The following is a 26,584-nucleotide window of genomic DNA, read 5'->3' as shown; positions in this document are numbered from 1 at the left end:
CGAAATGAATGAAATAATTTTCAGTTTCACTCAGCCAGTTACTCTTTAAGGACATTTCTAACTATAGGCTCTTATTGATTAAATACATCATTGCTTTTCTACTCCAAAGAAGGTCCTGCTGATTGCAGTTTTACAAAATCTAACCTAGAAGGGATAAAGATTGTACTCATCAAGCTTGTAACTATCAAATATGCCTGCAAGGCTTACAGATCGCATTGAAGTAAGACCTATGGAAATAAGAAATGTTATCTTATTTTTTTTTTTTTTTTAAATCTAATGTATAATTGAAGATTTATCAAGAACAAGTTCTCAGATTTGGAGGTACATTTTAGAATATAAATAGGAAATCCTGTTGAGTGATTTGCTTCCATGCATCTTTAAAGTCTTCCTTTTGTATCAAATATATAGTAAGTAATCTGCCCTAAGGAAATGAATCCATAAGTAGGTGAAGTCTTGAGTCAGTTGAGTCATGATAAATGTACAGTAGTCACCCAGATTTTTTTCTCCCATAAAAGAAAGCAAGAGCGTAAGTTTTTTTTTTTTTTTTTCAATCGCTGATTAACTCTGTTAAATTATTTAGGGCTGCAATAAATATTATCATTGTAAAACAAAAAAATCAGAATACAGCGGCCTGTTTGATACAGTATCCAGAGAAAATATCAAATAGGTACAAGAATTTGGCATGGTGATATACCTATAGTACCTGCTTAGTGGCACTTGAAAAACAGTTACACAGTGATTTCAACAAGTACTGTATGGCTATCAGCGAGTTAGGACGGATCTGCCCCATCTCCCCCGGGGTAACATAGTTCTGCTATTCTCACGACTGCCAAAGTATATGAGCTGCAGGGGGCACCTGCTCCTCTTTTTTTTCCCCCTCTCTTTCTCTCCCTCTCCCTCCATGCATCTGCTCTATCTTTGAGTTGACATCAGCTTCCTGACTCCAGACAACCACCCTTTTCCAATATAAATAAATAACAACAAACACTAAACACAAGAATTGTGGTAAAGGCGGCAACAATTGTATTAACTAAATATTAAACACAAAACAATAATAAAAAAGACCATTGTATAACTTTAAAATGTACATTATTATTCTCGTGTATTTGTAAAGCACCAACATATTATGCGGGGTGGTACAATGGGAGTACAGAGATTTGATAATTACATAAACTGTTGCATACAAATAAGGACAAACATGCAACAAGATACAAGGAGGAAAAGAGGGCCCTGTCCTTGAGAGTTTAATATAGAGGGAATTAAATGAAGACAATGTTGAAACAAAAGGTAAAGTGGCTGCTCATTGTGGGATGAAGTACAGTATACAGTACATCCTGTTGGAGTATGATTCAGCCAGACCATTATGGTTTGAGGGTGGGGATGTTAGGGGGTCTCACATTGTGGAGATAGGTCCAGCAGCACAGTTGTGCCAATGGGTTTGGAGTGGGGGGCGGTGGAGTTGGATGTTAGAGGTATGCCATTTAGGCTTCCTTGAAAAGGTGCGTTTTCAGGGAGTTTTTAAATGTCTGAAATCTGGGGGAGAGTCTGATGGTGCATGGTAGGGAATATAGGCGGGAGCATGATGAGGTATAAGGCAGGATGAAAAGTGCATGTCATGGGTGAACATAATGGATGTTTTGGGATATATTTGGGGATGAGGGGCGAGATGTACAGTAATGGGAGGGGGGGGGGATGGGCAGCATCGAGAGCTTTTTAAGACAGACCTAATGTAAGGTTTTAAATTTGACTCTAAAGGATATGGGAAGCCAGTGTAGGGATCTGCGTAGTGGAGCAACAGAAGTGGAGCGGTAAGTAAGGTAGATTAGTAATGTAGGGAAACACGAAAGGAAAACCCCACAAAATGTTACACACTGGTAAATAATACTCAATTAGTTAATGATAGATGAAGTAGACAACACATTACCTTTGATTAGATTATATATTAAGATAAATGTTTACATATGATAAGCAAATACATAAAGCAAACAAACAATGTCACACCTCTGTTATGAATTGTTACCACTACCAGGGACTCTGACAGGGGGAGAGAGATGAGACAAGTGTCCCGGGCCAACAACTGTAGGGGAACCTGGTGGTTCGGCGCTGGAAGTTAGGCCCATTCGGGCCCAACTTCTGTGTCCAGTTGCTGGGCCTCTGGTTGATGCTGTGCCCCGTTTCTCCACAGCTGCTGTGGGCCTGTCTCTGCCAGGCCAGGCCTCTCCCCCACGGGTGCGTACCGGACGATGAGTGCGACATTTGGGCAGGCCCAGATTACGGCGCACAAAAATTAGAATGTAAATGAGCCCTATACACACACTATTAGTCTCATCTTCGTCACTAATAGAATCAAATTAGCAAATGAAAGGTGTTTGTTTAGAAAACAAGAAAAACATTGGTTAAAAAGGTAACCAGCTGCGGGGAGTAGTAAAGGATCTGCAGCAAAAATTGCTGTACACAATATATAGACCTATTGCTAAGTAAGCTGCAAATTTAGCAAGCAGCGGTACTGCTGAAAGGAGATAGCTAGTGTGCTGAGGCTAAGTACAACATCTCATAATCCTAACAAAAATCATTATATCTATCGCTGTCTTGTATCACATCAACTACTGTGACAATACAATTTCAACCCCAGTGATACTAATGTATCAGATGATTTAAGTAGCAGCTGCTAGCTGGTCTAGCTATCTAGTGTCCTTTCGAGGGATGTACCGGGTCCAATAAATGACCGGGTATACGGTACCAGGTACCCATAAAAAAAAATTACCTGGCCGGGTAACCATATAACCGGCCGGGTAGTTTTGACTTACCTGCAGCCGGTGGTGGAGGGTGAGGAGGACCACGGCGGAGGGTGAGGTGGACCGCAGAGAGCATCCTGGTGGCGTTGGAAGCAGTAGAAGATATCCTTCAGCCGTGGCAGTGGCAGCACAGGACAACATCCTTCACATGTTCCTCTGCACCCACCAGCACCGGCTGTGAAGGATGTCATCCTCTGCTGCCATGGCTGAAGAATGTCTTCCTCTGCTCCCACCGCCACCAGGATGTCGCTGTGGTCCTCCTAACCGGGATGCAGGTAAGTGTCTCCTGCTGCTCTGATCCTGCCGTCCTCCAAGAGGAGGACTGAGGGAGCAGAGCAGAACGGAAATTACGTGGCAGTGGGTTCCAGAGCCCAGGGCCGGTTCCAGGTCATTTCCAGGTACTTTAAATATGGCCGGGTACCGGGGAATTTTCGGGTACCTGGTACGTCCCTAGTCCTTTCAGTAGATAGATATAGAGAGAGTGCAGAAGAGCAACTGTTTGCCTACAGTATATATGTTTACAATAGCCATTCTAAGTTATTTAAACTTAGGAGCGTATGATTGCATATGATTGGCATCAATTTAACTTTTGCTCTTTTATATAGAATCCCTCTTGATTACTAATCCTAAGCATCCATACATACAACCATTGTAATGTTTAATTATAACACCTTACACCAAACGGGATGCACATGCTTACAATTTGGAGAGCTCAGGTTGTCATAGCAATGAGACACTTTAAATAGCATCCCTTGCGATCCTATCGAGTCCACCCAGATGAAGCGTGTCATCAAAACGTACGTTTATGTTCAACATTATTGACGTCACATCAGCGACTAGCTCTGGTAGCTAGACAGTAGCAGGGATCAGAGAGAGTTGACCGCGTTGATACACTCATGGTGTCTCCCACTCAATTTGGTGACCTCAGGTTGTTATAGCAACAAAACGTTTTAAATAGCGTACCTTGCGATCTTATCGAGTCCAACCAGATGAAGCGTGTCATCACACGCAAAACGTACGTTGATGCTCGACCTTACTGATGTCACAACATCATCGACTAGCCCTGATAACTTGAAAGTCGCAGGGATCAGAGAGAGACGGCCGCATTGATACACTCACGGTATCTCCTGCTCCCCACAACCTTCAGTTTCATCTGATATACTGTACATCAAATGAGAGAGGTAGATTTTAGATACATTTCTGTTCTAGGGTCCTTATCCACTTTCTCTTCTATACTGTATATATTCCTCCCTCTTTCTATATCTATCTACTGAAAGGACACTAGATAGCTAGGCTTCAGCTAGCAGCTGCCACTTACCTCATCTGAGAAATTAGAATCACTGAGGTTGAAATTGTATTGTCACAGTAGTTAATCTGATACAAGATATCAATAGATATAATGATTTTGGTTAGCATTATGAGATAGCTGTACTCAGCCTCAGCACACTAGCTATCTCCCTTCAGCTCCTTCAGCAGTACCAGTGCATTCTAAATCCGGAGCTTACTTAGCAATAGGTCTGCTCTATTGTGTCCCACAATTTTTGCTGCAGACCGTTTACTACTCCCCGCAGCCGGTTACCTTTTTAACCAATTTATTTCTTCTTTTTTAAACAAACACCTATCGTTTGCTAATTTGATCCTAATATTGACTAAGATGAGACTAATAATGTGTGTATAGGGCTCATTTACATTTTCATCTTAGCTCTATTAAGAACTCAGATTTGACCATTAAAGCCCATACACGTGAAATCTTCACTGTAGTCATAGCAATTCATAACGAAGGTGTGACATTGTTTGTTCGCTCGCTATGTATTTGCTTATTCTATGTGTACATTTATCATAATATATCCTCTAATAAAAGCTCATGTTTGGTCTACTTCATCTATCATTAACTAATTGAGTACTATTTATCAGTGTGCAACATGTTGTGGGGTTTTCCTTTCATGTTTCCTGCAACTAGCCTTTCACCCCGTTAGCACCTGCCACGACTACTGCAGCTGAGCAAGAGTTTCTAGTGTTCCTACTCAAGGACATTAATCGTGCTTTCTAGATCAGTCTGGCAGCAGCATTTTGGATGTACAGTATGAGAGTTGGGATAGGAGGACAAGGGGAATGTCAAGGAAGGACAAGTCAAGGCAGGACAAAATGAGTGAGTGAATTAGGATTTTAGTTGCATCATGAGTGAGAAAATGGCGTATCTTGGCAATATTTCAGAGGTGCACATGGCACGACTTTGTGAGTAACTGAATGGAACAAATGAAGGAGAGATCAGAGTCAAAGATGACCCCTAAACAGTGGCCTTGAGGTGTTGATGACATTGTGGTGTTTTTGTATAGAGAAAGGTGAAAAGGTGAAAAGGTGAAATAGGCGCTTCCGTAAAGAGTGATCACTAACAATAAAGCGATCTGTATTTGCACACAGTGAAAACTTCAAGGGACAGTGCTATAATTAATATATAAACATCATTGTGCAAAAAATAGTGCAGTGAAAAAACAAATGAATATGGTTGTAACTCCCTGCTCAATCCCTCTGGTGGGTCCTGTCTTCACTAGTCCCAAAACAATGTATTTCTTCTCACAATCCAGGGGAGCATAAGGAGAAAACAACAACAAAGATCTTAGTGTAGATGTATGTGAAAAAATAGAGTAAAACATAGTGACATGGCTCCTATAGAATGTCTACTCACGATGTGTTGAATTTATATGCACGAATCCAAAACAGTGGCAAAATCTGCACTCGTGGATACTTCAGGAGAGATGATCCTCAGTAAAAGATAGAAGAAAGACTTCCATAGCACAGATCAATATATCAAAAAAGTTTATGTTAAGAAAGTAAAATATCGCACTTCCAATAAGTATGATAATAAAAGGCATGTATCACATATATGGACGTTGTTGCTCTGACCCGCTCACCGCCTCTGTCTCCGGTGTCTCCGGCAGTAAAGGGAATCCTCCTCCACTGGTAGACTCTCTGCCTGCATCGATCGCATGTTCCGATACGCCACGTCTGGTCGGCAGTTCGTCACTTCCGGTTTCGGTTTGCAGGTACAGGGACGGGTCTGTGAGTGCTCTCGTCAGCAGGGACCTCCCACTCTATGCGTTTCGTCAATTGTGAACTGGCTTCATCAGGAGTGTACCTCTCCCCACAAATGGTGCACTTTATATAGCGAACATAATTGATGATACAATAATTAAAATACACACAATAAATACTATGCTATGGATATTTACAAAATGTTGGTGTCAGAGGAAACAAGCAAGTAATAAATACTAAATCTAAATGTATATAATACAATACTTAACACAAGGGAACAACAATGTACCAAAACATTCATCTCATTAAATAAACGGGCAGCCTATCAGCAGCAGATTACATGAAAACATAATTCATACAGAGAACAAATAAGGAACATTATGATATAATCATAAAAATAATGATGGTGATGATATATCCCAAATCTATAGAGGGACTAAGGGGGCTACTAATGTACATTGAATACCAGATGGTAAGTGAGATGATAAATGTAACACACCTATTATAATTATATGATGTACAAAGCACCATATTTAGCATGAACTGAAGTTCATGAAAACATAAAATAGGGTGATGCTAACATCACATTAAGGTAATCAGGAGCTAGCACTAATTGCAAAGTACTCACGGTGCATGGTGTGATAAATCAAACTCACAGATATAATCACAAAATAGTTAGAATATTAATAAGTAACATATTACTCATGGGCCTAAATTGATGAAAATACATCACAAGACAATTTAAATATGGCATATTAGATGTCCTTGCAAAGTGTACGTATATACATATGGGACAAATATATATATAGAACATACAGGATATACAAGGCAGATGAAACGATATACAGGGAATCACACAAATAACCATGTATTATTTTATATCCGATGATAGATGGTGGGAATGCTAACAGTAAATCCAGAAGGACTAATAAAAATAATTGCAGGGGAAGCCAGAGAGAATAGCAATCACAACATAATACTCAGTAACCCCATAAGTGACAGCAGGGAAAAAAAGAAAAGAAGGGGACAAGGGTTAGACATATAATACACTTGTAACGGGTTTCCCCCCCCCCCCAATCGCAGATTACACTGTGTGGGTGCAGGAACATACACGGTTACTCAGGTGTGGTGCGTTACCTGTTGGCTCACAGGAGGGCTGAGCTTCCGCCACGGGGAACCTGGGGTAATTATACTAGGGGTGATCACTTACAACATCTTCTCGGTACAGCGCCTCCACCTGCAATGGCTCCCACCAGAGGGGGAGTTGTTCCTCGCAGGACAATCACAAATAATCACATACACCGTGGGTATAATAACTAATGGCTTTACTAACAAGCAATATAACATATCACGGCAATACCTTTATATAACCTGTGTCCCTCTCTAGAGGAGACACCTACTGCGTCGCGCAGGACGCTTCCCCAACACCAGGTGATCCCACCCAGTGTCCAAAGAACCCCACCCAATGTCCCTCACTCTTGCAGAGAGTCAGTGGGTGACTGCGCAGTCACAGTTACACTAAGGGCCCGTTGGTGCACTTAGAACTGTAGATACCTGCCGAGCACTCCGGTGCTCGGATCAGCAACGCTTCACAAAGGGTCAGACGTGCGATGAACCCGTCTGATCCTATCCTGCCGATATTCTCTGTGACCCCAATGTGGGTCCGAACTCCGTCACTGGAACCGCAGCATCCACTGAGTTCCTCACTAACACAATAGCAACATGACACATACTCCACTATAGGCCGTCCCTATAACACAGCATCCTTAAGTGGCTTAAGGGTCAATCTGCTAGGGCATTCGGGGTTGCCTATCCTATATAGGTAGGTCTTGTACCCACCCTACTCATAATACGGGCCCTGAGCCATGGCTGATTGGTTACCGCTATGAACCCCCCCCAGTTGCCTCGTACTACGCGCAACGCCGGCCTGGGCAATGGCTCCCCGGATTGGTTACCGCTATGAACCCCCCCAGCGCCTCGCCACTCGCAACACGAACCCTGGGCTATGGCTCCCCGGACTGGTTACTGCTATGAACCCCCCAGCTGTCTCATGCCACTAATTCACCGAAAGCCTGCCGCAATGCGTCTGCAGACTAACCTCAGCCCCCTTAATCCCTGGCTATTCCCCAGCTCTGACTACCATGAGTGACAGGGTCCCTAACCTGAGACTATCTCTGGCAACACTCACACTACTGGGGAATCAGGGCTAACTAGGGCCTTATCTGGGGCCAAGGGGGTGCTGGCCTAGTACAGGGTCCCTCTCTCTGGTACCCTACCTCCTTCCCTTGTCTGCCCCTTCCTCTGACTTTGCTCTGACTGACACGCAGCTCTCTGCCCGCGAAATGTATCCAATCTATCCAGGGCAGTCCTGCAGCCCTATTGGCTCCTATGAAGCACCTGATGTGCTTGGCCCTAAGCCTCATGGGAATTGTAGTCCCGTGGAGGCTGTACTTACATTGGGGCCGCATGCGCGCCCTCCCTCTGCCTACACTAACCCCCAATGGCCGCCACAACCTCTCACCAACCATCCCTACTCTCGCGCGACTCTCCTGCGCTTTCCCTGCCCTCACGCAACTGTTCCCTGCCTCTCGCAGCCTCCCTGCGCATGCGCGAGCTATCGGGGCCGCCTGGGACCTACTGCGCATGCGCGAACCAGCGCAACATGGCGGCGCCCTTACAACCCGGCTCCGAGAGCGCCGGGAGCCCTGTAACGCGCGTGCGGCCTTGGCAACCGGCCGCACGCGTCCCTGGCAACCCCCGAGCCGGGGCCTGACCGCCCTCACCCCTGAGATCGCCGCGCGGTGCCGCCATTTGACTCGGCTGCACCCGCGATCGTCAGTAAGGTGAGGGGGGTGCTGACAGGCTGGGGAGACCTGGCTACACACTCATAACAGAAAGGGACTAATTTCTATCTCCAAATTGAGACCCCTTGGAGCCAGGGTTCCCAATTTATGGATCCAGAAAGTCTTCCGTCTACTTAACTCCAAATCTCTGTCTCCCCCCTCCAGTGTTGCAGAACATGCTCGATAGCCAAAAACTTAAGACCGCTCGAATCGCTTTGATGATGGTTCAAAAAATGATTAGACACACTGTGTGTAACTATCTGCCCCTTAATGTTACTCAGGTGTTTGATTATCCAAGTTCTAATGGGTCTAGTAGTCATGTCCACATACTGTAATTTACATGGACACCCTAACAAGTAAACTACATGGTCAGATCTGCATGCAATCAATGTGTCCACTGTGTACGTATCACCTGTTACATTAGAACAAAAATTCATTTTATCGGGTGCTCTGAATTGGCATGCTCGGCATGCAACCATGCGGTTGTGCAACCACAAAAACCTTTTCCATGCTGTAACCAACTATCATTAGTCGATGCAGGTAGATTGGTGGGACAGCTACCCAGTGAAAAAGCACCAAACAGCTCACCAAGTATTATAAAAATATATATTTTGAATGGGTTACATGTTAAAAAACAAAAGACACACTAGCTCCAGAACAGGGAAAACTCTCCTCCCACGCGTGTAGCTGTCCCACCAATCTACCTTCATCTACTATGCGATTTCTTGATTGGAGTGGCGCGTCAACAGTTTTGAATCCCAGCAGCAGCCTGTGCAGCCACGACGCAATCACCGGAGAGGCTCCGATATACAGGAAATGTACACATAATTTCCTGAGGAGACGACACGGGATTCCAAGCTGCAAAGACGCCAAACCGGGAGCAAACCGAGACGGAGGTAGGACAATTATGTGGTCTTGGGGATTTCAGAGGTAATTAATACTTTCCTCTTTCATGCATATACCCCCATCGGCTGTCCAACCATACCCCGTGCTCAAGCATTCACTTCCCGTCCCCAATATATAACCGTCATGTGAATACCGGACAAAGCACTATACCTGCACAACAAACTGTTGACTATACCCAGACTGTATTATATGGCATTATACCTTGCATCGGCAATACAACACTGGATAATACAATTCCAGTATATGTTTATAGGCAGATCTTAGAGCTAAGAGTGATCCATATCTATTTGTTAACTATTATTATAGGCTAAAGCAGTAACATTCTGGGCATTATTGAAAACCCTGCTCTCTGATTGGTTAAAATTCCGGGCATTATCCAATCAGTAATGCCCGGAATTTAAGCAGCTTGCAATGTGTAGTTTTCAATGTGTTTATTTCCAGCCAATCAACTTTCAGAACAGCTGAGACAGGTCAGGGGATTCGTCTGAATGAAGTAACAGCTCTGAGGCAGGGCAGGGGATTGGTCAGGACGTATCAGCCACGGGTTGACTCCTCCCGAGCTGACAGATTTTCTGAGCAGATTCAGTTGAATTGGGAGAGGGGGGGAGGAGAGTCTGCAAAGAAGTAAGTGGCTGTCTGCAGTTTCTTTGTGGCTGCAGTATGTGTGTGAGTGTGTCAGTAACAGTGTGTGTGTGTGCTGTGCTGTGCTGTTGTATATCTGTGTAGAGGTGCTGTGTGTGTGTGTGTGTGTGTGTGTGTATAGAGCTCCAGTGTGTCAGTGTCAGCAGCAGTGTTTATGGGTGTAGCATGTGTGTGTAGCAGCAGTTTGTGTGTGTGTGTGTGTGTGTGTGTGTGTGTGTGTGTGTGTGTGTGTGTGTGTGTGTGTGTGTGTGTGTGTGTGTGTGTGTAGAGGTGCTGTGTTGTGTGTAGAGGTGCTGTGTATAGAGGTGCAGTGTTGTGTGTATGGGGTGTGTGTAGAGGTGCTGTGTTGTGTGTGTAGAGGTGCTGTGTTGTGTGTGTGTGTGTGTGTGTGTGTGTGTGTGTGTGTGTGTGTGTGTGTGTGTGTGTATGTGTAGCAGCAGTTTGTGTGTGTTGAGCTGCTGTGTGTGTGTGTACACAGAGGGGGCGGCAGTGTGTGGATATAGATATCTGCAGTGTAAGCGTATATAGAGGTGGTTTCATGTATTTACCATTTTATTTTAATAAAAAAATCTATTTAACTATACAAAAGTGTCTATTATTTATGAAATAAGCCTACATTTAGCCTATAATAGAAATAAACCCTGAAGAACAGGGCATTACTGGCCAATAATGCCCTGGCTGGAAGAGTTGAAGGTCTTAATTAGTCACCTTATTTTTAGTTCTTAATGCACCATGTGCCAGTTTATCCTTGAGGTTACTTGCCTTTCTGAAAATTACATTACAGTAGGTCTTTCAGGGATATTACTTCCCAAAATAGGGTCGCTTTTTAGGATTTCCCAGGGCTTACTGATGATATTTTTAATCCTCCCGGCTTCTCTGTTGTAACTGGTTAAAAAGGCAAAGTCAAATTTCCCCTTATGTTTCTTATTCCTTGGCCTAAGCAGATCATTCCTTTCCAGAGCGTCTGATCTGCATAGAGCTTCAGAAACAATTTCTTTCCTACTGTATAATATTTCGGTAAGACTATCCTGGATGATGTTTGCTTGAGCAAGAAATTGGTCCCTATCCGTACAATTCCTTTGAATTCTCTGGAACTGTCTTGCAGGTACATTATCCATCCATTTAGGTAAGTGACAGCTGGACCTCAAGTTATAGTTGTTTTTATCAACCGCTTTAAAAAACGTGTTAGTATTTATTAGATTATTCTCTATATATGTTTTCATGAACTTCAGTTCATGCTAAATATGGCGCTTTGTACATCATATTATTATAATAGGTGTGTTACATTTATCATCTCACTTACCATCTGGTATTCAATTAATATTACCAGACCTCTTAGTCCCTCTATAAATTTGGGATATATCATCACCATCATTATTTTTCTGATTATATCTTAATTAAGTAATAATCCCCGAAGAACAGGGCATTACTGGCCAGTAATGACCTGTACTGAGGGGATTATTACTATCATAGGCTAAATGTAGGCTTATTTTTTATTTGTATAAAAAGATACACTTATGTAGTCATATTGATGATTATTATCAGCATGATTGTCTACATTCTTTTGCTTTTACTGCAAGTTTATTAAAAGGAAATTGTACATACACACAGCTCTCTCTCTCTCTCTCTCTCTCTCTCTCTCTCTCTCTCTCTCTCTCTCTCTCTCTCTCTCTCTCTCTCTCTCTCTCTCTATATATATATATATATGTATATACACACACACACACACACTGCAGCTCCCCCCCCTCTATACACACAAACACACTGCAGCTCCCCCCCCTCTATACACACAAACACACTGCAGCCCTCATCCACCCTCTACACCAGGCCTGCACAACTCGTAAAGTGAGAAAAGCCAAACTGTTCCAAGGAAAAAATAATTGAGCCACACGGGTAAAATCATCCTCATCACCATCATCATCATCCTCATATCTCCCCCAGCACCCCTCATCATCATCCTCATATCTCCCCCAGAACCCCTCACTATCAACCTTTGCGATACTCCCCATCTATCTCTCATACCCCCATGTCTCCCACTCACCCACACACAGAATACTCCTCCTCCACATCAAACACACAATCCCCCCCTGCACGTCACATCCCTCTCCCCCCTTGCACCTCACATTGCTCTCCCCCCTTGCACCTCACATCACTCTCCCCCCTGCACCTCACATCACTCTCCCCCCTTGCACCTCACATCACTCTCCCCCCTGCACCTCACATCACTCTCCCCCCTTGCACCTCACATCACTCTCCCCCCTTGCACCTCAAATCACCCCCCTTGCACCTCAAATCACCCCCCTTGCACCTCAAATCACACCCATGCACCCCAAATCACCCCCCATACACCTCAAATCACCCCCCATGCACCTCAAATCACCCCCCATGCAACTCAAATCACCCCCCATGCACCTCCAATGACCCCCCCTGCACCTCCAATCACCCCCCCTTGCACCTCCAATCACCCCCCTTGCACCTCCAATCACCCCCCTTGTACCTCCAATCACCCCCCTTGCACCTCAAATCACCCCCCATTGCACCTCCAATCACCCCCCTGCACCTCCCATCACCCTCCCCCCTGCACCTCACATCACCCATATCCCTCCCCCCCTGCACCTCACATCACCCATCACCCTCTCCCCCCCTGCACCTCGCATCACCCATTACCCTCTCCCCCCCTGCACCTCATATCACCCACAGGGCCGCCAACAGAAATCATGGGGCCCAGGACAAATGAAAGGAGCAGCCCCCCCCAAACACATAGCGCACCTATCACGAAAAAATATCTTTTAGCGCGCAACTTTTACTTAACTGTTTTCTTATTGTGATACAGAAAAAAAACATTACATCTCCCCCTCCTCATACCTCGCCACTCCCCTGCTCATACCTCCCCCCCTCCCTCTCTTTTCTCCCACCCTCTCCCTCCTCCCACCCTCTCCCTTGTCCCCCCCTCTCCCTCCTCCCACCTTCTCCCCCTCTCTCTCCCTTCTGCCCCCCTCTCTCTCCCTTCTGCCCCCCCTCTCTCTCCCTTCTGCCCCCCCTCTCTCTCCCTTCTTCCCCTCCCTCTCTCTCCCTTCTCCCCCCCCTCTCTCTCCTTTCTGCCCCCCCTCTCCCTCCCTTCTGCCCCCCCCTCTCTCTCCCTTCTTCCCCTCCTCTCCCTTCTCCCGGCCACTTCTCTCTCCCTTCTGCCTCCCCCCTCTCTCCCTTCTCCCCCTCTCCCTTCTCCCCCCCTCTCTCCCTTCTCCCCCTCTCTCCCTTCTCCCCCCCTCTCTCCCTTCTGCCCCCTCTCCCTTCTCCCCCCCTCTCTCCCTTCTGCCCCCCTCTCCCCATTCTGCCCCCCCTCTCTCCATTCTGCCCCCCCTCTCTCTCCCTTCTGCCCCCCTCTCTCCCTTCTGAATGAATCGCCGCAATTTTTTTAAACTTTTTTTTTATTTTTTATTTATTTAATTAACTGGCGCCCGGCCGGAGTCATCGCGGGCCGCACAGATAGTCCAAGCGGGCCGCATGTTGTGCAGGCCTGCTCTACACTCACAAAATATATCTGCACCCATAAACACACACTGCAGCCCCCATGTAAACCCACAAAACTGCAGGCACACACACACATACACACACACACACCAAAACACACTCTGCAGTCCTCCTCCACCCTCTACACACACTGACACAAACACACACACGCACCAGTCCCCTCTACACCCACAAAACACACTGCAGACACACAAACCAACAAAACAGACTGCTGCCCCTTCTACATCCACAAAACACACACCATCAGCCCCCCCTCTACATCCACTGCAGCCCCCTGTAAACCCACACACTGCAGACACACAGACACACAGACACACAGACACACACACAAAACACTCTGCACCGCTCCTCCATCCACAAAACACACACTGCTCCTCCACCCACAAAACACCTACTGAAGACACACACTGCAGCCCCCCTCTGCACCCACAAAACACACACTGCAGACAAACACACACCAACAGACTTTGTCAGCTCTACATCCATGAAACACACACCAGCAGCCCCCTCCCTACACCCAATGCAGCCCTCTGTAAACCCACACACTGCAGACAGACACACCAAGAAAACACTCTGCAACCCTCCTCCACCCACAAAACACATACTGAAGACACACACACTGCAGCCCTCCTCTACACCCACAAAACACACATACGGCAGACACACACAAACAAAACAGACTCTGCTGTCCCCTCTACACCCATAAAAACACACACCAACAGAAGACACACACAGCAATAAAACACTCTGATGCCCCCCTTTACACCCACAAAATACCCAACAGACACACAAACTTTCCCCCTCACTCTCCTTTGTGGAGCTCTCTGTAGGCAGGGTGTGGGAGGAGTCAGTGCCTTGCTGGTGCCTCCTGTCCAATCACCTCCCCTGTCTGAGAGCTGATCTCACTCTTTGTGAATGAGAACTGAAAGCTGATTGCCTGAAAAACTTGGCACGGTGCCAAAAATTCCGTGCCATTTTTGATTGGATAATGCCTGGAATTTTAACCAATCAGAGAGCAGGGATTTCAATAATGCACAGAATGTAACAGCTTTAGCCTATAATGTTCCTTATTTATTCTCTGCATGAATTATGTTTTCATGTAATCTGCTGCTGATAGGCTGCCCGTTTATTTAATGAGATGAATGTTTTGGTACATTGTTGTTCCCTTGTGTTAAGTATTGTATTATATACATTTAGATTTAGTATTTATTACTTGCTTGTTACCTCTGACACCAACATTTTGTAAGTATCCATAGCATAGTATTTATTGTGTGTATTTTAATTATTGTATCATCAATTATGTTCGCGATATAAAGTGCACCATTTGTGGGGAGAGGTACACTCCTGATGAAGCCAGTCCACCATTGACGAAACGCATAGAGTGGGAGGTCCCTGCTGACGAGAGCACTCACAGACACGTCCCTGTACCTGCAAACCGAAACCGGAAGTGACGTACTGCCGACAGGACGTGGCGTATCGGAACCTGCGATCGATGCAGGCAGAGAGTCTACCAGTGGAGGAGGATTCCCTTTACTGCCGGAGACACCGGAGACAGAGGCGGTGAGCGGGTCAGAGCAACAACGTCCATATATGTGATACATGCCTTTTATTATCATACTTATTGGAAGTGCGATATTTTACTTTCTTAACATAAACTTGTTTGATATATTGATCTGTGCTATGGAAGTCTTTCTTCTATCTTTTACTGAGGATCATCTCTCCTGAAGTATCCACGAGTGCAGATTTTGCAACTGTTTTGGATTCGTGCATATAAATTCAACACATTGTGAGTAGACATTCTATAGGAGCCATGTCACTATGTTTTACTCTATTTTTTCACATACATCTACACTAAGATATTTGTTGTTGTTTTTCTCCTTATGCTCCCCTGGATTGTGAGAAGAAACACAGTGTTTTGGGACTAGTGAAGACAGGACCCACCAGAGGGATTGAGCAGGGAGTTACAACCATATTCATTTGTTGTTTCACTGCGCTATTTTTTGTACAATGATATTTATATATTAATTATAGCACTGTCCCTTGAAGTTTTCTCTGTGTATTGGAACACTTAATACAGATCACTTTATTATTAGTGATCACTCTTTATGGAAGCGCCTTTTTTCACCTTTTCACCTTTCTCTATACAAAAATACCACAATGTCATCAACACCTCAAGCCCACTGTTTGGGAATCATCTTTGACTCTGATCTCTCCTTCATTCGTTCACAAAGTCGAGCCATGTGCACCTCCGAAATATTGCCAAGATACGCCATTTTCTCACTCGTGATGCAACGAAAATCCTAATTCACTCACTCATTTTGTCCTGCCTTGACATTCCCCTTGTCTTCTTATCCCAACTCCAATCCATCCAAAATGCTGCTGCCAGACTGATCTTGAAAGCACGATTAGTGTCCTTGAGTAGGAACACTAGAAACTCTTGCTCAGCTGCAGTAGTTGTGGCAGGTGCTAACGGGGTGAAAGGCTAGTTGCAGGAAAACATGAAAGGAAAACCCCACAAAATGTTGCACACTGATAAATAGTACTCAATTAGTTAATGATAGATGAAGTAGACTAAAAATGGGCTTTTATTAGTGGATATATTATGATAAATGTATACATATAATAAGCTAATACATAGCGAATGATTTGCTCTATTTTTTCACATACATCTGCACTTAGATCTTTGTTGTTGTTGTTTTTTTCCTTATGCTCCCCCTGGATTGTGAGAAGAAATATTGTGGTGTTTTTAACAGTGAGGGAGAGTTTGGGTGCCAGGTTGGCAGTGAAAGGGTGAAAAAGCAATAGTTCTGTTTTAGAGATATACATATTCCCTGCTATAATTAATGGACAAGCAAAATGCGTAGGGTTTGCTAGGTGGCACTGTTTCTTCAAACAAGAGGACACGAGGAAATTTAACCTGCCATTTTCTGGTGCATGACGTCAGACACCAGGCGCTGTTGAGAGGAACCTGGAAGTGTGGGGACAAGCGAGGATGGCGAGAGCCCTGCTCTTGCCTGCAGCGGCACGGCTCTACTTGCTCCTTACCCCACGGGGCTTCCCCATGCTTGGACTGCACAGAGGTGACTATGAACATCCATATACATGTACCCTCTGATGCTGCACTATAATTACCTTACATGTAAGTGAGAATTGGGGCTTGTGGCCCATATTATACTATTTGCACTTTACTAAGAAAGGTTGTGCTTGTCTCTATCATTCTTTTACTATATCTGTTTTAGAGATGTTAAGCTTTCGGTACAGGTGAGACATCCAGGTGGAGATTGCAGGAAAGCAGTTGGTGACACAGGAAGGAGAGAAATGGAGAAGTAAGTGGAAGATAGGTAATTGTGGGTGTCATTGGCATAGAGATGATTCTGAAAGCCAAAAGCAGAGGGCCAAGGAACAATCCTTATGGGACCCCAAAAGAGAGAGAGTGGAGATGAGGAGACACCAGAGAAGGAAACACTGAAGCAATGGTTTGATAGTTAGGATGTGAACCAGGAGAAGGCTGCGTTACAGAGGCCAATGCAGTGGAGAGTGTTCAGTTGTAGGTGGTGATCTACAGTGTCGAAGGCAGCAGAGAGATCCAAGAGAATTTGTAAGGGGAAGTGACCCATTAACTTAGCTGTGAACAGGTCATTGGCCAATTTAGTTCGTGCTGTCTCAGTGGAGTGTAGAGGATGGAAACCATATTGAAAAAAATCAAGCAGGAGTTAGCGGAGAGGAAGTGAGCCAGGCAATTGTATATATGTCGCTCAAGTAACTTGGAGGCAAAGGAGAGAGTAGAGATAGGGCGGTAGTTAGCGAGGGAGGTTGGGTCAAGAGAGGCTTTCTTTAGAATGGGCATGATGAGTAAATGTTTGAAAGAAGATGGGAATGTGCCGGGGGTGAGAGAGAGGTTAAAAAGGCGAGTTAGGGCGGAATGGAGCTTGCCAGGAAAGGAGCAGAGGAGATGTGCGAGAACAGGATCAAGTGGGCAGATTGTTGGGCGAGAGAATAAGAGGAGCACAGAGACCGCATCCTCAGTCACAGGGGAAAAAGAGCTGAGAGTGGATTTAGGGGCGGTTGGTGTTGCATTTGGAGCTTGACATGAAGAGATGGTATGTCTGATTGACTGAATCTTGTCTGTGAAGTAGGTGGTGAGGTCTTGGGCAGTGAGGATAGCAGGGATGCAGTTGTTGCTGGGCAGAGAATTTAGTTAAATGGGGCAAATAGGCATTGAGAGTATCAGTGTCTATGATGTAGAGTATATGTGTAAGTGTGTGTATATGCGTATATTAGGGAGGAAATAGGTGTATAAGAGTACATATATGTTTATCAGCGTGAATCATTGAGTGTTTCTGTATCAGGGAGGGTATGTATGTATCACTGTGTATAAGAGGATATGTGTAGTATGTGTGAGAGGAGCTACTGTAGATGTTCATATCACATATACAGTATTCTTGGGCGGGTGAGTCACAATTGCTATTTATACCACCCAAAAAACACTTTTAACCAACACCTGGAGAGACACCTATGCACAAAAAGAACCACACCTGAGATACATGGGTATATACTAATGTAACTCATTTAAATATATGTTGCATATATACATTAGCATACTGTATACTGTATCTCTCACACATACTTCAGGGTCTGGGAGAATGGAATATTTAGGATAAATTTGCTAATAGTGACTACCGGTGGAATTGCATATTGTACATTCGCACACATTTTTTATGGGTTTTTTTGCTAGAGGAATCTAACTTTTTTTTTATTCATCCCCAAATATTTGCACTTGCGAATAGATGTTCCGATTCACAGCAAATTCAAATGTTGGCGAATAACTCGCCCATCTCTACTCTCTAGTAAAATGCCTATTTTGCCAATTTCAGGGAGATGAGAGTCCTAGTCGCGCTTTCCAGGGCAGTCTGCAAAATGTCACTTTATACAAATTCTAGTAGTGTCCCATTCACATTCCTTTATGAATAAGTTTTCTTACATTACATTTCACTGGACAATTAGTAGTGCCACACAGTAGTTAGTTTTTTTGTTACTCTAATTCAAGTATATTAAAAGCACTGTGATTTGAATGTCCATAGTTATGCATTTTATTATTCAAGTTCTTGATAATACATACTTCCAACTACACCAATACAATAAATCATTACCTCCATTGTCTTTGAGGTGAAGAGCTATCTTTGTGTCATCTGGAAAATAAATAGAGCCACAGTAAGTCAAGTTTGAGCAAAAGACACAAATTGCAAATCTTAATCATACGGCATAATCTACATTTCTATCCTACTGTATGTGACAGATTCATTAAGGTGCTGCTTTCTAATTGTTTTCGTTCTGTTATAATAATTCTGAATCGGCATGACACATGCCTTCATGAACACTATGCTTACTAAGGAGTTAATCATTGAAGTCTTTCATTATCATTAATTACTGTATGCCCGGTATATATTACAACTGCATTTACACCTGACATCTTCGGTAGAGAAGATAGAAATTGGCTAAAACAAGACCTTTATACATTTCAGTTTTGTTAGTTTCTTAGCTCCTTCTTCCTTCCCAAATTTGGCCAATGTATTATGTATTGATTTGGGCTAAAAGTGTAATTTCGGGCTATATTTTTGGGGCTATAAGTGTAACACTCTCCCCCTCTCACTTACTCACACACACATACACATACACTTCCCCCCCCCCCACACACACACACACACTTCCTCTCACTCACACACACACTCCCCCTCACTCTCACACACACACTCCCCCCTGTCTCACACACACCCTATCTCCCCTCCCCCATACAGACACACACAGAAACACACTCTCTCTCCCTCCTCCACACAGACACACTCTCTCCCCCTCATCCACACAGACACACTCTCTCCTCCTCCCCCTCCTCCTCCTCCACACACAGACACACACTATCTCTCTCTCCTCTCCCCCAGACACAGACACGCACTCTCTCTCCCCCTCGACCACACACAGACACACAGACAGACAAATACACACTGACAAATACACACTTTCTCTCTGTCCACCACACAGATAGACACAGGCAGACACTCAGATACACACAGACACACAGACAGACACGGACAGACATCTACAGACACCACAGACAGACACACACAGTCTCTCTCTCCCCCACATACAGACACACACACGCAGACAAACACACATAGACAAACACACACTCTCTCTCTGTCCCCCACAAACAGATACACAGACACAGACACAGACAGACAGACAAACACAGACAGACAGACACAGACAGAGACTGCAGCCTCTCTCTCCCCCACACATTGACACACACACACACACACACACACACACAGATGCACACACTGTGTCTTTAAGGGAGCCAGTTCTCACGCTGATTTTTTCCTCTCTTCTGTCAGCCGGAAGTTGATGGCAGAAGCAGGGAGAGGTAACAGCAGCGAGTTGCTGCTGCTGATTCTGAGTCACTCCTGCATGGGAGTGCCGCCCCGCTGCCGGGCCTGGGACAGTTGAGTCAGTTATCCCAGCTCTCCCCCTCTGGTGGCCGCAGAATCCCTGAGGGGTGCTCGCAGAATCCCTGAGGGGTGCTCGCGGAAGCACGGTTGAAATTCATTGCTCTAGAATGTGGCTATTTGTTTTATTAGAAGTGGATAGTGTAGTATTGTAGTGTGGTTCCTCCTCAATCCATGCCAGTTTTTGAAATTGGGTTGTCTATTTGTATTGCGGGTCCTTCAGGTTGAATTACACTATTGTAATTGTTTTACAAGACCTGGTAACTACCATTGTAAATATAGATATTGAAAAATGATATTGTGATTTACCTTCTGTAGGGATACTGCTTGGAAGATGTGATGTTGTCATTCTTGTGGTTGTAGTAAAATCTCTTGGAGTTGTTGCATGAATTCCTGTTGTCGTGTGACGTGGAACCTCAGTTGTCTGTAGGTCCTCACAATCGTTATCTTTGAACTAGAAAAAATATATGAAAAAAATTACGTTTACAATATTGTAATCATTGAACTGCTTAGAAACAGTGTCTTATAGTTATAGGTATAGCATGTGTAGTCCTGGTAAGATTATGGGCTATATTTCTATCCTCCTCCTGTGCAGTAATCCCTGTTATGGGCAGGTTTGCCAGGAGTTATCATGGGTTTGCCCCACTTCAAGCACTTGCTCTGAAATGGTGAAGGTAGGTCACGTGACCCTGTGTCCAATCAAGAGACACAGGGGCGGTGCCTGCTGAAATCATAAAGAGTAGTCACACTTCCTATTTAGTGGGAGTCTAAGAGAATCAAGAGAGTTAGTCTAGCTAGTGAGTGTGTGTTAACAGAGTGAAGGATCAGGTTAGAGTCTGATGAGTATAACTGAAAGTTAGGTGGACCAATTGCCTCTTACCCTGCCTAGGGGGTAAGGAAATAGCTAGCCCCACTCGGGGTGCCCCCGAGGCCCAGAGTGGAGGCAGGGACATTCTACAGGAATACAGCTGGCTGCTGGTTCTCATGCGATACCTGTCTGTATACAACTGACTAAAGAGACAAATAAAGAGCTGCTGCTAATAGAAAGAGACTTGTGTGGAGACTGGAATCTCTCATCCCTGGGAGGGGATTCTGTGGTAGGGATTCCACCCCGTATCCATGGGGCTTACTACAGATGGAGGCGCTGCACCATTGAAGGAGAACAAAGGCATCCACCCCAGACACCTGTCCTGTTGTCCCCCATGTCATCGCGGGAGACTCAGGCCCTCCTGTATGTAGCCAGACCAAGAAACACCCTAGGGTACCCGATCTGCGATTAGGTGGGGGTACATGGGCTACACATGTGAAATAGTAAACCTATTCTGAACCAAAGAATATTCCATGCTAATTTTGGCATTCAGTGTTACCTTCTGATGTCTTCACTATTTAAAATGAAATTGTAAGACTTTTTACATTACGTTTCAATTAAATCGTTATTAGTATTCTTAATGTAAATAAGTAAATCCCATTTGAAGTAGAAATATTCACAATTAAATAATTGTCACAGAGAGCAATCCGCTAACAGTTGGGTGAGAAGAATATAACTCCCACTCATACTGTAGGTCAAAAAGGAAAGATGTAGCCATGAATATAAAATGTATTGTCAATACCATAATGCAGTAATGTCTAATGATTCAAGGTTAAAATGGTTCATTATCTTTGCTGTACTGTATTTCCATTATGCTTCCATTAGTTGTGTACGGTTTGAAGTGCTCATTTTTTGTTTCCTGTATGGAGCACTGGGTCATATGTGAATGCTTTTTAGTCTGAATAAAAATGCTAAATGCATGGATGGAATACAGATGAAATAAAACATACATTCACAAAGGACCAGATATCACAAATCAGATCCCCCAAAAATATGATTTTTTTTTTTAGCAATAGCAGTTTCCTATGTTTTATGCAAGTAAATACCCTTTTCAAGGCTCAAAGCAAAAGATAAAAGATAATTATGCTTAAGACTGTTTGCTGTTGTAAAGTCTGTAAAATTAAGTATATAAAAATTTCTTTGGGGAAATTATCTCCTTGTAGTAATATAATTTATTTTAACTTTCAATATGCAAATTCATTATTATAATTTTACTTTGCAGAGGGTATTTATTCAACCTATTCAGGGTTTTAAGCAATACGTCCAGATAGTTGGAGGATTTGACCAGAAGAAACCTTCCATGCTTTCAAATGTAATCACATATGCAGCTACTGTACAGTGTGTTACACTATGTAACCGGACTTTTCTACATTCATACCTCTTCATGGCAGCCATTTTCTACCCAGTCTTGCCGATGACGATCAAATCCACTGGAACATCTTCAAAACATAAAACAGGAGAACAATCAGGGAAATTCAGACATTCTGTATGTGGTTTGTATGTCGGTTGAAACTGTTTACAGTAGAATATATATTTTAATATAGAGTTGTAATAGCAGTTAAAGGGTAAATCAATAGATTATTACAAGTTGCCTAATCTTTATTAAGATAAGTCAATTGCTTTATATTTCAATGGACTTCTCTTTACCTGCTTTACAGTATTTAGGTATTAATTACAGTATCTTGCCTGGTAACGGGAAGCCTCACTGGAAATAATGACAAAGTAAATGACTTTGCGTCTAAGAAGCTTTTGGTTCAATTATTTGCTCAACTCCAAATTTGCAAAAAATGCAAATTGCAAACACCTATTGTAGTACAGTAACTGTAGTAAGGAAGATTCTCAAGAGGATGGCACTCTATTTCCAACAATGCCTCTCTACTTCCACATGTTGGGGGTGGCAGTGGCACTATTCTGGCATTGGTGATTGTAACATTGACACATCCCTCTTAAAGCTGGAGGTGTGGTTTGTAAAGAGAAAGAGAAGGAGATGGAGAAATAGAGAGAGAGAGCTAGTTAGTAGTGTAGTCATTGACTTAGATACTTCCCAAGTCACTCCTCTATGGCTGCGAGATACGTGGGAAATAATCCTTCGCATGTTCAAATGCGCTAATTTGCAGATGCTCCCCGCCCCCCCCCCCCCAGTGCTTTTTGCAAATATTTTGTGAAACGGTGAAGTTTAAATAAAACTTGTCAACAATTTTGGACATGGTTGCACATATCTACTGCAGAGCGCAGAACAAAATAAGTAGATTTTTATGTTGTTGGCCAATATTTTCAATGCTATACATGCGTCGGCAGGGGAAGGAAGGATGATAGATGGCAGAGAGAGGCAGTGAGTGGCATGAAATAAATAATAATAATTATATATTAATTTCATTTTATATATATATATATATAAAAAAAATATTTAACTATTTAGATTACTGAATTTATCTGTTGGTTTCTATAATACAATTTTATACACTGTATAAAGTATCTGTATAGATACTTAGGCATAGAAAATTAGGTAGCACAATCTGACCTGTCTATTAGTTCGAGTTGATTTTATTTTAGCACTCCGTTGCTGCTGGCAAACCGCAAGCTGATCTCTTCCACTCTATTCACCAGTATACCGTATACACAGTATATACTGTATGTTGTTATAAAAATAATAGATTATCAATATGTCTACCAAATAGATTGCAAATGACAATAAAGGCTTACAAAAAACAGCTCCTGATTACAAAACATTACTATTTTTTACATCAACTTAATTTGTATTCATTTCCACATCATCAAAAAACAAAACCTTTTCATGAGTTTTGGCACAACCAAAAACACATTTTTTTTAGAACAGAGGCTCAGAACGTAATACGGAGTCAAGTGCACATCTCAAATATTATCTGAAAACACAAGTTATCAAAGTAGTAGTTTCTGTAAAAAAACAATGTCGTACTAAATTAACAGTATGTATATATGTATGTCTTTATTTATATAGTGCCAATAATGTACATAGTGCTTCACAGTAGTAATACACGTGACAATCATATAGATAAGAAACAACAAACAAGATGCAAGGGGAGCGCACTCGAACTGCTAATACAAAACTATTAATAAAAGACTGTTAATAAAAGCTGCTCAGATAATTACTGAGTCAATGGATGATTAAGTGGAATGACGTCTGCACAATGGTAAATGTGCAAACTATCAACCACCCACAATGGGGGACACAGGGAATAGTGACTATCAAGATAAGAATAATAACTACTCACACAGCCTTCTGTGAGTAAAGAGCTTCAATTGGTGTCTTTACAGTCTCTGGTCTTTTGACATAGCTTGATTTTTCACAGTGGGTTAACTGCAATCATCAGTGCGTCACCCGCCCTCTCATCACCAATAGGAGGTCCAAGACCAAAGAAATGGATATGAAGAGTGTATGATAAAAGCGCAACAGATGTTTATTAAAAACATAGACAAACTTTCATCTAAGTATGACTCAGTGATCACTGCGGAGGCCCCTTTCTCTGCAACACCCGAGCTGCTACCCGCCACAGCGTCCGAAGGTGGAATGAAGCACTTCGGTAGTGTAAACACAGGGGCAGTCTCCTACGGTGGCCGCCGAGGCTCAGAAAGGTTCCGGAAATAGAGCAACGCATTTCGCCAAACCTTGGCTTCCTCAGGCTCACTGAATTGGCTTCTTGCACCAGCGGGGGTTTAAATACCCTCCGTTACACAGTCAATTACAGTCCATCAGCTGTATTCACTTGAAATGTCTTTCATTGGCGATTTGTCCTCTCCTCAGCATATACTTGTATATATACTGTTCAAAACGGAACCTTATGTATTGACTACCTTTTTCCTGATGTGTATAATTCTAACTCTGTCTCATATTTGGAATAACTAAATAATTAAAACCTAATCAGACAATTCCTGTCCCTCCATAATGACAGGGTGTAGACAGAGAAATGACATTGAATTTTAGCACAATGTCATGAGAAACTGGTTGGACATTAAGTCCTAGTAAAGTGCATCTGTATGCAAAAAATACAATAACAAATTAACACAATAATTATACAAAAGCTTAAAATAACAAAATTACATTTTAATCATACAAAGGCTTAAAATGATGTTCTAAAATTAAAACTGTTCACTAACAATATTTCTGACTGAATGAAACCACATACAGCCTCTCATATTTCAGTCATGTGTAATACAATCAATGTAATTTCATTAATATGATTAAAATAAAAAAATATATAAACACATTCCCTGATGGAGTGGATGATGTCCTAGAATAAGACAAATGGGACAAAGGGAGGGGTTACAGGTCAGGCACACCAAACAAAAGAGGAGAAACACATTTAGCACAATCAGTAAATAATACAATAGATAAAACTATTGATTAAAAAAAAATTGTTAATTTTTTTTTACATTTAAAAAAAAAAGAAGAAAAAAAGACCTTTAAAAAACAATGGACAAGACAGCAACAGATTTATTTTTCTTGAATAAACACATCCAAATCTATGTCTGCATTAAGACCATGAGGGACACGTGTTTTTAATTTGTATATCCAATAGGTCTCCTGTTTACATTATTAGATATACGTTTATTAAAGAGAAATAAATCTGTTGCTGTCTGGTCCATTGTTTTTTAAATGTCTATTTAAAAAAAATTAAAAATGTCAAAATTAAAAATAAAAAATTTAATCAATATTTTAATCTATTTTATCATTTACTGATTGCCAAAGCGCTGAATATAGTACCAAGATTTCCATGTCTATGTAACAGTGTACGGGGCACCAAATGTGATCATGCCCAGTGGGGCAGCAAGTGCCTTGTTTCCATTACAGAGACTGTCCAAAGCCTTGCAAGCACAGCTGTGGTTTAGTTTGTCCAGCAGTTCATTCTGCAGGTGGCACAAATATGCGGATGTTTGATATTTTAACTAATTTTAATTATCTGATGATATCCAGTTTAACTCATTTGCTGGAGAATATTTGCACAGCATTAACTTGTCCCTCCCAGAGCAAAGGCAGGTGCTCAACTCTGGGTAAGGGTGAATTTGATTTTTTGTCCCCATACCCACGACCTTGTCACATTTTGTACATCTGATGCCAGTGCCACAAAGAGGAAAGCCTATCTTTAAATAGTATATATGGGGTTTGGGACTTTCTGATACCTTTCAGCTGTAAGAGGTAGCTTAGAGAGTTTTTAGTGAAATACATTTTGATATGGGACTCTAATGTTCTCTCTCTACACTTGTGTGACTGAAGGTCATACAGGTGTAGCACAGATTTCCCCAACCTATGGGAAATATGGCGGCTACTGAGTTTGCTTGGTGCGTTACCAGTAGCTCACAGGAGGCCTGAACCGCCGCTGCTGGGAGCCTGGGGTGTACCAGATCCATCTGGTGACAGTGCTTCCACCTGTGTGGGATCCTACTATTTTGGATAACCCTGTCACAGGACCCAATGCAATAATACACACA

General features: G+C 43.0%; 1 protein-coding gene across 2 annotated transcripts in view; it reads right to left on the bottom strand.

Moving 5' to 3' along the window:
* Positions 1 to 26,584, bottom strand: part of PLXDC2 (plexin domain containing 2) — a 656,766-nt gene that overhangs the window by 89,940 nt on the left and 540,242 nt on the right. For both annotated transcript variants that reach the window (XM_075587530.1, XM_075587531.1), the window contains 3 exons: positions 22,497 to 22,557; positions 20,560 to 20,704; positions 18,901 to 18,939 (listed from right to left, as the gene is read on the bottom strand). In XM_075587530.1, coding sequence (XP_075443645.1) covers positions 18,901 to 18,939; positions 20,560 to 20,704; positions 22,497 to 22,557 — 245 coding nt within the window. The remainder of the gene's footprint in view (positions 1 to 18,900; positions 18,940 to 20,559; positions 20,705 to 22,496; positions 22,558 to 26,584) is intronic.

The sequence above is a fragment of the Ascaphus truei genome, chromosome 2 (genome assembly GCF_040206685.1).
Source record: "Ascaphus truei isolate aAscTru1 chromosome 2, aAscTru1.hap1, whole genome shotgun sequence".
NCBI lineage: Eukaryota > Metazoa > Chordata > Amphibia > Anura > Ascaphidae > Ascaphus > Ascaphus truei.
The sequence above is the reverse complement of the archived record's forward strand: the minus strand, read 5'-3'. Positions and strand labels throughout refer to the sequence as shown.